The sequence below is a fragment of the Penicillium oxalicum genome, chromosome VI (genome assembly GCF_001723175.1).
Source record: "Penicillium oxalicum strain HP7-1 chromosome VI, whole genome shotgun sequence".
NCBI classification, from domain to species: domain Eukaryota; kingdom Fungi; phylum Ascomycota; class Eurotiomycetes; order Eurotiales; family Aspergillaceae; genus Penicillium; species Penicillium oxalicum.
The window spans coordinates 656,559-669,228 of record NC_064655.1 but is presented as its reverse complement, the minus strand read 5'-3'; the positions used below and the strand labels follow the sequence as shown (position 1 = coordinate 669,228).

The 12,670-nt window shown below is 51.4% G+C and overlaps 5 protein-coding genes across 5 annotated transcripts; 2 read left to right on the top strand and 3 right to left on the bottom strand.

Annotated features, from left to right (window-relative positions):
• Nucleotides 1-259: 259 nt before the first annotated feature.
• On the bottom strand, nt 260-1,959 carry POX_f07537 (Mitochondrial inner membrane magnesium transporter mrs2; the record flags this gene model as incomplete). The annotated part of the gene is made up of 3 exons (XM_050116332.1): nt 260-872; nt 935-1,572; nt 1,630-1,959. The coding sequence occupies 3 exons, from the start codon at nt 1,957-1,959 to the stop codon at nt 260-262; spliced, it is 1,581 nt and encodes a 526-aa protein (XP_049966471.1).
• Nucleotides 1,960-4,433: 2,474 nt separating this feature from the next.
• On the top strand, nt 4,434-6,485 carry POX_f07536 (Acid phosphatase; the record flags this gene model as incomplete). Its single annotated transcript, XM_050116331.1, has 4 exons — nt 4,434-4,783; nt 4,873-5,568; nt 5,635-6,075; nt 6,149-6,485. The coding sequence occupies 4 exons, from the start codon at nt 4,434-4,436 to the stop codon at nt 6,483-6,485; spliced, it is 1,824 nt and encodes a 607-aa protein (XP_049966470.1).
• A 749-nt stretch (nt 6,486-7,234) lies between these two features.
• Nucleotides 7,235-7,767, bottom strand: POX_f07535 (uncharacterized protein; the record flags this gene model as incomplete). The annotated part of the gene is made up of 2 exons (XM_050116330.1): nt 7,235-7,525; nt 7,600-7,767. 2 exons carry the CDS (start codon nt 7,765-7,767, stop codon nt 7,235-7,237), a joined length of 459 nt encoding a protein of 152 aa, XP_049966469.1.
• Nucleotides 7,768-9,103: 1,336 nt separating this feature from the next.
• On the top strand, nt 9,104-10,185 carry POX_f07534 (60S ribosomal protein L24; the record flags this gene model as incomplete). Its single annotated transcript, XM_050116329.1, has 3 exons — nt 9,104-9,154; nt 9,465-9,608; nt 9,904-10,185. 3 exons carry the CDS (start codon nt 9,104-9,106, stop codon nt 10,183-10,185), a joined length of 477 nt encoding a protein of 158 aa, XP_049966468.1.
• A 1,203-nt stretch (nt 10,186-11,388) lies between these two features.
• On the bottom strand, nt 11,389-12,085 carry POX_f07533 (Glucosamine 6-phosphate N-acetyltransferase; the record flags this gene model as incomplete). The annotated part of the gene is made up of 2 exons (XM_050116328.1): nt 11,389-11,478; nt 11,591-12,085. The coding sequence occupies 2 exons, from the start codon at nt 12,083-12,085 to the stop codon at nt 11,389-11,391; spliced, it is 585 nt and encodes a 194-aa protein (XP_049966467.1).
• Between the last annotated feature and the right edge of the window lie 585 nt (nt 12,086-12,670).

The window sequence follows — 12,670 nt, the reverse complement described above, 5'->3', positions numbered from 1 at the left end:
AATCAAATAGTGATTATAGACCCGGAGAGAAGATTGGTGGTATAGTATACAGAAAGGCCCTATCAACGACCTTTTCTCAAGCGCGTTGGTTCTATCAATTGTCGAAATCCGTTTTGTGGCCAGTTCTCCAAACGCCGTGAATGGAAAAGAACGAGTGGTGGTGGACGGGACAAAAGACAGCACGGCGGAGGAGGACAAAAATCATAGGTATACGCGGTAATAGCAGAGTATATAGTGACAAATCCGCCGAGCTTGTTGATTATGCAGACACCTTGCCATTCAGACCAGAGTCGACGGCGGAACCGGAACTCTTGTCATGGCCGGCGTTGTGTGGAGAGGGATGCCTTTTTCCAAGGCTGGAGGAAGTGGATGCAGTAGATGAAGAAGAGGAGGCGGAAGCAGAAGCAGTAGTGGTTGATGATAACCGTGACTCGGCTGCCGCAGAAGCCGCAGCGGCAACAGCGGCGTTTTCTCGAAGGCGTCTGATACGCTCCGATCGAGCCTCACCTGGCAAGCTGCCCCAGACAGGCTCGATCGAGTCTGCGCGCCAATTGCGGTGACTATTAAGAATGCCCTGTCGTGGAGCAATTTGGGCCAGGGAGCCGCCACCGACTCCGGATTCTCCCCACATGCGAACGCGCTGGAGCTTGCGCAGTTTGGCGAGCCCGTACACGCAGACGACACCGGTAAGAACAAAGCAGATCACGGAGACACCGCCAAATCCAAAGTCGGACTCCTCGATAAAGTTTTTCAAGTTCATACCGTAGAGCGCAGAAAAGAGTGTCCCTGTAGCGAGTCCGAGTGTTCCAATGCTGAATTTCAAGTCAAGAAGCATGAGAGAATTTCGGTTGGCGTCGAGGATTGCTTTCACGCTGCATGGAACCAGGTGAGTATGGTGGTCAAATGGAACAAGAGGGCCCTAAGTAGTACTTACACTTCTTCGGTGTTTCTAATGTTGGTGACAAGATTACCACTGGACTGGACAATTTCATCACAGACCTTGTGGTACGATTCAAGAAGCATCTCCACCTCCTGATGATTGTCTTCCTCTCGTTCTTTTCCGGTCGCACGTTCGGTAAGATACATCGCAGCCAAGTCATCATCCGCTTCGAGCAAATCGTCAATGGCGTCTCGCACCAGGCGAGCCTTTTGCTCAAATGTACCCAACTTCTTGGAGTAAATCAAAAGATGACGCAGCTTGTCTCGGTCGATGTCCTCTTCCAAAGCACGGAGGACACGGACAACAGGCTCCCTCACCCCGTTGAACTCTTCCTCTAGGCCGGTTGTAACGCTGATGAGAACGGCTTCCAGAGCGCGAAACTCATAGGGCAGCGCCTGGCCTGCCGGCGCAACTTGAGACTGCTTCTGACGTAATTTCCCTTCGAGATCATAGATGAAAAGAGATTGCATGTACGAGTCAGTCGAGCCATATGCGTCAAAGACAAGCACGCGGTCCGACTTGATCAATACACGTAGATGGAGTAGATTGATCAGAATGGCGCTCGGTCGGACAAGAATATGAGGAAGCGTGGAAGAGTCAATCTTGCGAAGATCGCGCGGAAGAAGACCATACTAATTATGATATGAGCAAGAGGGTTCCACTTTCAGTTTCGAGCAAAAGCGACTCACCTTGGCGATTAGTTCTGACTTGCGAAACTCTCCATTCACCAGGGTGACGTTTCCACTCTTGTCGAACTCTGTGCATCGAAGACGTAATTCATTTGAGGCTTTGGCCGCGAGCCCCCGACCAAGATTGAAGAGCTCGGTGCCTTCATCTGTTAAGGTCGGACTATGGTTGCGATGATTCTTGATATCTGAGTTTTTGCCCCGTCGGAGATCAAGCAGTCTTCGAAGTAATGGACGACGGCTGGTGGAGGCCGATCTCGTAAGCGCAGGCGAGTGTAATAGCATAGGTTTTGCCGAAACCAAGGGCGAGGCGCGCTGCAGAGCCAAAGCCATCGCGGACCAGGTTGCGCGACTTTGACAAGGGTTCCTGTAAGCCAAATTCGAGGCTCTCCGGGACGACGTCAGCGCCTTTGGACACGGCAATTGTAAATTTGGTCGCGGACACGAAACGCCATGGCTGGCAAGGCCGGATTGGGAGCGAAGAAAACGCAAGAGAGATGCCGACGGAGCAGACGGCTTCAATGGAGAGAGCATGTCTCTCTTTCGCTCACTTTCGCTCACGTTGACCGATAATTTCTTGCTGTCTGGAAATGCCGATGATCTCAGGCGCGGGAAAAAAGCCGCGTCGTCGGGGAAAAAGTTATTCCGTCGCACTTGGGCAGTAGATCGTCTCCAGATTGGTTCCGCAAAATATCTCAACGCCCTGAATCTTCGACTCGGAGCCCGGTAGCGCCTTTTTATCTCTTGATCGGTTTCAAAATAGGCATCATGACCTTATACTTGATTTGGGAGAAGAGCACTGTAACGACTGTTGCGTCGGCTGTTTTGTGCGCAGTCCAAGAGAAGTTTCAAGTATTCCAAAATTGCAAGTGAAGAAGCTAGAAAAGATTCCAAGTTCTAGATCTTGGGTGTTGAAATCGAAAACTCCATCACTGTTCAAGCGCGGTCTATCCTAATACTTTCAAGCAGTGCTTGGTCATGGAAAGCAAATCTGCCTGTTTTTGTCCAGTCATGGGCAACTTTAGAAGGTACAGATGCCGCCCTCATTCAAGATCCACCAGTCTTCAAATTGCCGAACCCACATAAATCGGTATGACGAAATGGCAACGTGCCTTCGACTACCATTATACATGGCTGCATCAGTGTCAGTGTCGATCGAAAACGATACACAGAACGTGCCAAGACCTAAATGTTCGTTGAGCAAATACGATAGAATCCTAGAAGAGCTTCCTCTTTCGTGAATATCTGTGCATTTGGTGTAGCTCCTATATGAGGATACACTTGAGTGGGAGGTAACGGCTTCAAAGTTAGTGTACCTTGTTGACGTCACTTTGTATCATGTCAATCTCACAATTGGCTAAAAATCTGGGGCCTAGAGCATGTGCCGGCGTCAACCCCAACTTGAAAAGGAGACCGTTCACGAATACCAGTTTCTCAATGGATGATATCCCATCTGTCGGAGATTTCTAGGACCATTTTTAGGTTCCTTAAGCCCTGACTGGGGGAAAACAGTGACTCTTGGGCTCAATTATTGGCCCCGGTAGGCATGCGAGACTGTGAGGTGTTGAATTGTACGGCAATTTTTGATTTGGGATGATGAAGAAGTCCACAGTGGTCCATAACAATGCCCGCGACATGTGCACTATGGACAGGATGAAATGGTCGCGGCAGGACACAAGGATTCCGAGGACCTTCAACTAGAGCGCACGGCTTTGCCTCGTACCATGTTGGATGGACTTTGGAGAAGTTGAGACGCAGGTATTGGTTGGTCCAATGAGAAGCCGAGCTAGGCGACAACATATCTAGCATCAAACCTGGCGCTGTATTTGCGGAAACGTGGACTGGGGCAATTCCTGCGAGCCAGGGATCACCTAAGGTACAGTACATGCGTACCTCACGGCTAGGCCGATCACGAGGATCCTCAAATCTACGACTTCTCAGGGACCATTTGAGCTGAATTGAGGCTGATGTGACAGCGGTCGGGCATCGCATAACCTTGGAAGCTGGAGAGATTGAAGCTGCAGGGGTGCAGGACTGTGCATGCGTATAGGCGAACTGCAGCACCGATCCGGTCCGTTGCGTCGCGCCAATTCACTAATTTCCGACCGTACAAGGGACGAATCAGAACTGACCAATAGATAATATTTCTTGGCCAGTGCTTAGCTCCGCTTCAATCCACCACACGCCCCTTTGGACGGTCGTATGTTCCTTTGGGTATCCCAGTGATGGTGGACAGAGACTTGACTACAGTTGGGCGCTGAAGGTGCCAGAACCTTGTGAAAGAGTTCGGACCTCTCGAAGCTCCGTTATTTAAAGATCCACCAATCACCTGCCGATACGGGGCCCATGTGGTGGCGGTCGGGTCCGGTTCCATGCGGAGTCCGGCAGTAGCGTGGCTTGGCATTGCTTCGCTTGGTTTAGCGTGGGCTGGAGGCACCTGCAGGCTTGTTCAGGGCACGCGGTTTGGAGAGACCGAATCGGTACAGTTAACCTCCAGCAGGGGGGTCGTGACTAGAACCTCTCGAGTTTAGTCTCTCTGAGCAACGAACCCCCCCCGGAAGGATGCCAATCGTGTCCGAGTCTGTCTGCACGTGGAATCATTCGCCACGAAACAATCCAGGTCGCTTATCAGCGGGCAGGCGCACATTTTCTCCGCAGAGCCTGTTCGGAATGGCTGCACTGTTATCGTCGCCCTAGTGCTTGGTTCAGCTTGGTTCAAGATAAAAGCTCGATCCCGTCGTATGTCTCGAGATCGCCCCTTGCACGACCTCGAAAAGTTTTCAGGGTAGTCCTCCTTACTCTTCATCATGAAGGCGACCACTGCTTCTGTCTTGCTGGCGCTGACTGCTGCTGTCAACGCCCGTCCTACGGTTGACACAGAGTACCCATACAAGGGTCCTGCGGTCCCGGTCGGTGATTGGGTTGACCCCAGCGTCAATGGCAATGGCAAGGGCTTCCCTCGTCTCGTGGAACCTCCTGCGGTCAAGCCGTCCTCCGCCAACCCGACCAACAATGTCAATGTGATCTCGCTCTCATATCTTCCCCGTGGCGTCAACATTCACTACCAGACTCCCTTCGGTCTGGGCCGCGCCCCGGAAATCAAATGGGGCAAGCACCCGAACAAGCTCGATAAGCGCGCGACAGGTTCGTCGCATACGTGAGTACATACACTTCCAGCAGGCACTTAGCAAATGTAGCCGGTGAAAGATTTTTTGTTTTTCTAAAGTGAGATATGCTTCTTCTCAGTTATGACCGCACCCCGCCTTGCTCGCAAGTCTCCGCCATCACCCAGTGCAGTCAGTTCTTCCATGAGGTTTCTCTGGACCACCTCAAGGCTGGCACGACGTACTATTACCAGATCACTGCAGCCAATGGTACCACCGAATCCGAGGTGATGAGCTTCCAGACCGCTCAAAAGGCTGGTGACGACAAAAAGTTCAGCGTCGCTGTGCTGAACGACATGGGCTACACCAATGCCCAAGGTACTCACAAGTACTTGGTGCAGGCTGCCAAGGAGGGTACTGCTTTTGCTTGGCACGGCGGCGACATCAGTTACGCTGACGACTGGTACTCTGGCATTCTGCCCTGTGCGGATGACTGGCCGGTCTGCTACAACGGTACCGACACTGCCTTGCCCGGGAGTGGCCCAATTCCCGATGAGTACAAGAAGCCTCTTCCCAAGGGTGAAGTCCCCAACCAGGGCAGCCCTCAGGGTGGTGACATGAGCGTTCTGTACGAGAGCAACTGGGATCTCTGGCAGCAGTGGATGGGCGATATCACCACCAAGATTCCTTACATGGTTCTACCTGGCAATCACGAGGCAGCTTGTGCCGAGTTTGACGGTCCTGGCAATGTTCTCACCTCATATCTCAACGAGAACGAGCCCAACACCACTACCGCCAAGAGCGCTTTGACCTACTACAGCTGCCCGCCTTCTCAACGGTAAGGGAATCACTGGCCTGTCCCTCACGGCCCCGTCTCTGATGGCGCTTACTGACCGCTACATAGCAACTTCACTGCCTTCCAGCACCGTTTCCGCATGCCTGGCAAGGAAACCGGTGGCGTCGGTAACTTCTGGTACTCTTTTGATTACGGTCTTGCCCACTTCGTCTCCATCAACAGCGAGACCGATTTTGCCAAGAGCCCTGAGAAGTCCTTTGCTGAGGATGTGAAGGGCAATGAGACCCACCCCACGGAGCCCGAGACGTATATCACCGATAGTGGTCCTTTCGGTGATGTGGACGGCAGCGTCAACGACAACAAGGCTTACGAGCAATACCAGTGGCTGAAGGACGACCTGGAGAGTGTGAACCGCAAAAAGACCCCTTGGGTCATCGTCATGGGCCACCGCCCCATGTACAGCTCTGCCACTTCAGGTTACCAGAAGAACCTCCGTGATGCGTTCGAGTCCCTGATGCTGGAGAACGGTGTTGATGCTTATATCGCTGGGTAAGTGTCACGACCGACATTGGACAAGTGCAAGCTGCAGGCGAAGAGACTGGGCCGCTAACAATCTCAACAGCCACATTCACTGGTACGAGCGACTCTTCCCCCTCGGCACCAACGGTACTATTGACACTGCTTCGGTGGTCAACAACAACACCTTCTACACCAACGCCGGAAAGTCGATGACCCACCTGATCAACGGCGCTGCCGGTAACCTGGAGAGTCACAGTGAGTTCAGCAAGGGTCAGCACTTGCAGAATATCACTGTCGTCCTGAACAAGGAGGACTATGGATTCAGCAAACTGACCGTTATCAACTCTACCGCCCTGACCTGGGAGTACATTGTCGGTAGCGATGGATCCGTTCGTGACTCTCTTACTCTGCTGAAGCCTACTGAGAAGAAGTGCCACTAGATCTTAGAGCGCTTGGACTCTGGGTAGTTTTCACAATCCAGGGAAAGGAAGGGACGATCTTCAATACCGTTCATTGGGGAAGGGTGTATGTATAGTGCTTGGGATGTACATAAATAGCTGCTCCTGCATGCCTGTATACAGCGTAAAAGTAATTGGATAAAATAATACATGTTAGATTGGATCGTCTGTCAGTTTTGCCTCCTTGCCATTGAAAAGACTTTTTTTTGGGCTATGACGCATTTTGACCACAACATAGGGCTGGACAGGTTACAAAGATTATCTGCTTCCTGATAAGTACGTTCTGGAAACAGAACCACTCGTTCAGGTGCGTGTGAATGATCAAGACCAAATATGGAATATATGGTGGACTTCCGGCTTACCGAAAATACGCTGGAATCTCTCTCTATTCACCATTACACATTACCATGCGGCTAGCTAGGCCTGACATGGTGAAAGGTCGGTGGTAGCTTGTCTCACCACTGCCTGGAGTCTACTTGTCAACCATGACGTAAAATGTATAAAGCCGATGGCACGATTTCATCTCTCATAGCTTGAATGTCTACGACGTCTTATCCATTTCGAGAAAGAGACAGTCGGTGTCATGGTTTGGTTTGTCTCACTGCACCTTTGTTCATTGCACGGGCCAACTCACATTACAAGATGAAGCAAGAGACGTAACCTACGAAGACAAACAGTCATTTCCCCTTTTCCAAGAACGCTTAAAACAAGTCAAGCATCACCCATCAACTTTAGGACTCAGTTCGAGCTCCCGCCAGTGTGGATCCCGATGACATGGACGCACCTAAATCCACAGTGGGAACTGGATGGTCATCGTAGACTTTTGCAACCATGAAAGACGCAGGCTCGTAGAGACTCACTTCGAACAAGGCCCGGTCGATGGGTGGAAAAGAGACGAAAGAAGAGGAGCGACGAGACCGAGAGACCACCGACCAGTTGATAAAGCGTAGATTCGCGTCTCGTCTGGATTGACTTTCAAGATCGATACCAGACTCGGGCGATGCTTCGAGCAAAAATTGTTCCTGAGGTTGAGTTAGTACAGTGAGACCATGTAGAAGTGAGGTGGTGCCCCAGATGAGAGTTATTGGAAACTCACCAGAGTCCATGCAAAGAAGGGAAATGAGAGACAGACACTGGATATCAGAGCGGAAATCCAGAGGAAGTTGAGGAATGGGCTGTGGGCCGCATCATCGATTCTGATGGCCAGGAGCAACACCACAATCGTGAGATATGATGCGATGATCACGCTGAGCTTGAGCAGCATTCAGTTGACACCCATTCTTCAGAGTCTGCACAGGTAGGTATAAGAGTGTTTCGGGGATGAGAGTGGATGAAAGATGGGGTTCCCTGTGAATGGGAGAGATTGGGAGATGATGGGAAGGATGACTGACGAGAAGAGTGTCGAGAGCTTGGACGGGGACTGGAGGGAAGACTTTTCTGAATAGTAATATATCGGTTGCCCCAAAGGGTGCCGCCCAGCCTTTGTTTGGAGTTGATGCCTCGATCGAGCGTCGGCAGTGACCAGGTAGGTCGACGATGTATGACACGCTTTTGACGATGCACGGTATGCGTCATATACACTTGAGGTTGGGCATTCCATCAATTGGTCGTTCATCCTACGAGCCCTCAGGTACCCCACCGTTATCAGAAGCTCACATTGTGGTTTTTTTCTTCCTTTCTCTTTCTTTTGATCACGAAATGAAACATCTGAGCTTATATGTGATGGCCAGGAAGATACAACTTGATGTCTTACTATCTAGTGTTCTTCGCGGTCGAATTGGGCTGCTGTTCCCCCCTTCCCCCCCCCCCCCCAAATCCAACCGGATATCTCGTACTACCAGATACCAGAGGGGGTTGAGAAGAGATTGCATGGGGCTGGTGTAAAGTGACAAAATAGTAGAAATGGAAGTCTAGGGGCTGGTTTAGGAGTCTATCATTTGACCGGTCGACATATCCAGGTCATCATTCGAAGAGTACAAAGTATCTCACAGGGCTTCTTCCAGAAGCCCGCTAAGTCACTAAGCTTCAGACTTGAGGGACCTTCGTTCATCGCTTTCAATGACCCACTCTTGGGTGATCCCTCCATGCAATTACAAGCAAGATGAGCATCAAGATTCGAGAACCTCCGGACGGTCAGAATAGAAAGCGCTTCAAGTACCCACGAAGCTGTTCATCCTCCATGAAACGCTCAATGTTGAACCAACAGACCATTCATCCAGAAACAAGACTCCTCTCGACCCCACGTCCCACGACCAGTTCTGCAAAGTGCAGTTCAACAGGTCCGTTCAAGTTGCCTCGAGTCAGTCGAGTCCTGGAGTCATTCCGATCCGGTTGCTTAGTCAGCAGGAGTGACCTCACTGAGTACAAGTCGAGGTCGACGGCAACGCGGGAGGCGGGAGCCCGAGCCGTCGCACCCACACTTGCGGACCGGTTGTCATCACGTGACTCATTCCTCAACCGCCAAAGGGCAGCACAAATCACGTGTCGCGCTTTAGCGAGGCGCACCACAATTGGACCCAGCCAGGAAGAACACCGCGATCCCCGATTTTTGAACATCACCCAACGCCAACCGACACCTCGTCAGCGCATCCACCGTCAAGATGCGTACCTACGACGACTCTTTCAGCGGCCAGAAGATCTACCCCGGCAAGGTGCGTTGATTTAAAAAAGAAAAAACCTACCATCCTTGGACGATTTGTGTGTGGGGGGAAAGGACAATATATGATGAAAAGTGTACGGATTGGGGACATGCTGCGGACGACTCCTTGTGTTGCGACATGGCGACTGCTCGACAATCTTTCGATTTCAGCTTTTCTTTCGCGGTCTTTTTCGTTCGCCGATCCGTACACGTCTCTTATATTATTGGCACACGAATCGATTCTATATACCGGGAGAGGGGCGACAACATTTTGATGTCATCTGGATGGGTCCGCTAACACTTCATGTTTTGGGATGTACTAGGGTAAGCTGTACGTCCGTGGCGACAGCAAGATCTTCCGCTTCCAGAACGGCAAGTCCGAGTCGCTCTTCCTCCAGCGCAAGAACCCCCGCCGCATTGCCTGGACTGTTCTCTTCCGTCGCCAGCACCGCAAGGGTATCTCTGAGGTCCGTTACCAACCCACCTCCAAGTCCACATTTCCACCCCGCTTTCTGAGAGCTTTCCGGTCGAACGGGTCATGAACGCAAACGAGCAAGCGAAGATGTGCATACCACTCTGGGGCACACGCCTCACGTTTGCGAGCTACGGCCCGGACGGCGCAAGAGGTGGATGTATCGCAATCGCACTCTATTGCTCGATACTTGGAGCTCGGGCGATGGGGGTCCCCAAAAAAACCATGGATCGCAACTTCTTTTTCAGTCGAGGCGGAATACTGACCGGGTCGGATTGATCACTTTATAGGAGGTTGCCAAGAAGCGCACTCGTCGCGTTGTGAAGAGCCAGCGTGCTATCGTCGGTGCTTCCCTCGAGCAGATCAAGGAGCGCCGTGCTCAGCGCCCCGAGGCCCGTGAGGCTGCCCGCAAGCAGGCCATCAAGGACGCCAAGGAGAAGAAGGCCGCTGCCAGCGCCGCCAAGAAGGCCGACAAGGCCAAGAACGCCGCCAGCGCTGCTAAGGGTGGTCGCACCATCTCCAAGCAGGGTGCCAAGGGTTCCGCCCCCAAGGTCGCCGCCAAGTCCCGCTAAATTATGACTCTGACGACGAAGAACTAGACGAATGTTGTGTGCGTCTGGGGCCAACCCGGGGAGAAAAGAGGTGTTACATTGTTTCTATTCGTGTTGACGGTTTCGCGATATGATGGAACTGGCGGAGCTCTGGGTTGCTGGAGTTCGAACTGTCCCTTTTATGAGGATAGGGGGGCTACGGGCCAAAATCAAATTTTACTTCCCTTGATTCTGGAACCTTTGTTTTTATGCAGAAGAAATGGGAATAAAGGAATCTCACGAAAATTTCCAAAAAGACACAAAAAATCCCCCCACTATCCGCTACAAGACCAAATCCAACCCCCCGAACGCAAAGAAAGAAAAAGAAAAGCCACCAGAAATGAAAAGATAAGAAAAAGACCCATTCCTCATATTTCCTTTTCTGCTCGAGGTATCGTAAGTCTATAGAGGTAGGTATCCTTGTAGGCGGACTGGTCACACAACTCCGTGGTTGGAGGTATCCAGTGGAATCTGATCAAGATGATACCCATCTCATGCCCACATATGGATATTAAGTTATGCGCAGGTAGCTCAAGGAAGCCTCCAAGTCGATCCATATGATGCTCAGCCTCATACTTTCAGAGAGCTGGCTAGATGGGAGCTGGAGGGACCTATGTAAATATCCATCCCATCCGCAGAGACAGACCTTTGATTCGGGATTCGTTAGGTTCAGGCATGGGCCCGGGCATTTTGCACAGGTGGATAGGTAGACCCGTTTACATATATTATTGTCTTGGAGCAAAGGGTATTTTGCCATCAATAGGTCATCGGTAGGAAAGATCTTTGCTTCACGAGGTCGACTCTTGACCATCGAGCTTTATTTCCAAAAGGAAAGCGAACTTCGAATAATACTGTACATGCCGAAAAAAAAGAAAGAGAAAGTTGAAAAGTTGGAAGTGAGAGAAGTGATGCCTATGTTCCGGGTCCTGATCGACCGAATACGTCTATCCAGGCAAGTGAGGACTTTGAACTGTGCCATGCGTGACCACGCCATAGAGCTTTTCCTTCCCCCTTCTTTTCTCGTCTCATTGACAAGTGAGGCCTCTTGCTGGAGGGCGGTGTTTTTTTCTGTGCAAAGATTGGTATGCGTACAAGGTCTTTTTTTCCCTTCGGTTTGCGCAATGTCTCAACCAGCTTCGTCAAGGGCGGCATGGACAGAATCTAGAAGTGAATGCTCTAATCCCATCAATAGTAGTGTGCCATCTCCAGACCAGCCCGCTTGAAGCCACACTTGACATAGAAGCCCTCATTGGCCTCGGAGCAGTCGAGAATACTCTGTGGTTTGGTGTCAGTTCATGCGCAATCACATCAATTGGAATATCAGGAGAGGAGAGAAGAGAAAGAGAAGAGGAGGGGGAAAAAAGGCCAGGGAAAAGCCGAAACGCACCTTATAACAGCCAACCTTCGCAGCAACATAGTCCAAAGCTTGAATGATCCGCAGGCCCAATTTCTTGCCCTGCTGGTTCTTCTCCACGGCAATATCCTCGATATGACCCACCATTCCCAGGGAGTGAATAAATTTGCGCTCCACGATCAGACTGCCGGTACCGACAATCCGGTCCTGTCCGTCACAAATCACCAGCATATAGTACTCGTCATTGCGGGAGGCGATCCAGTCATACCGCTGGTTCCACGCCTCCTCACTGATGTCGCCGACGGTGGTCAGGACGCGAAGGACGTCCAGGTAGCCGCGCTGGTAGTCGGAGCGGCGCAGGGGCCGAATGGTATAGTCGGTGGGGAGGATGGAGATGATTTCGGGAGAGATGAGCGACGAGGAAAAGAGGGGACCGTCTTCTTCGGCGTCGACGGAAGTGACGGTGGAGTTCATGATGGGCTTGGTGGGAGCGGAGATGGTGGTGGGCGTCAGGCTGGGGGTGGTCATCGTGTCGTTGGGGTGCAGTTGTTTATTACTACAGAAGTATGCTGAATCCTGTACGCCGGTGGTAAGAGGGGAACGTCCGAGATGATGATGTGGCGATGGTTGATCAATTGTTGTTTAAACGATAGTCGAAGCGCCACTGAAATGAAGAAAGAATGTGTGTAGAAAAGGGTCGGAGCGAAGAGAGTGGAGGGCGGCCAGATTTGAAACAGGAGACGGAGAATTGCCCAAAAGACTGGTCGCAAACTCTCTTATCCTCTCTCTCTCTCTCTCTTCTCTCTGTCTCTGGGTCGATCTGCCAGGCTCAGGCTCTCGGCATCGGCTATCCAGACCAGTGATGGAAGGATCGGAGGGAGGTGGTAAGTGCTGCTGTGGATGAACTCGACAGGGAGGGGCGTGCACCGAGACGGTGGGTTTGGCGCAAGGGAGATCAACCAAGTGTGAGAGCGAGCAATGCGAAACCCTGTAAAAACGACAATGTGTATAGGTGTCTGGGGAGGTGACCTTGTGGATGAACTGTATGCAATTGATGTTTCGAGGAAGAAAAAGAGAAAGGAAAAGGGTGCCGCACGAGAGGGAGAAAAATAC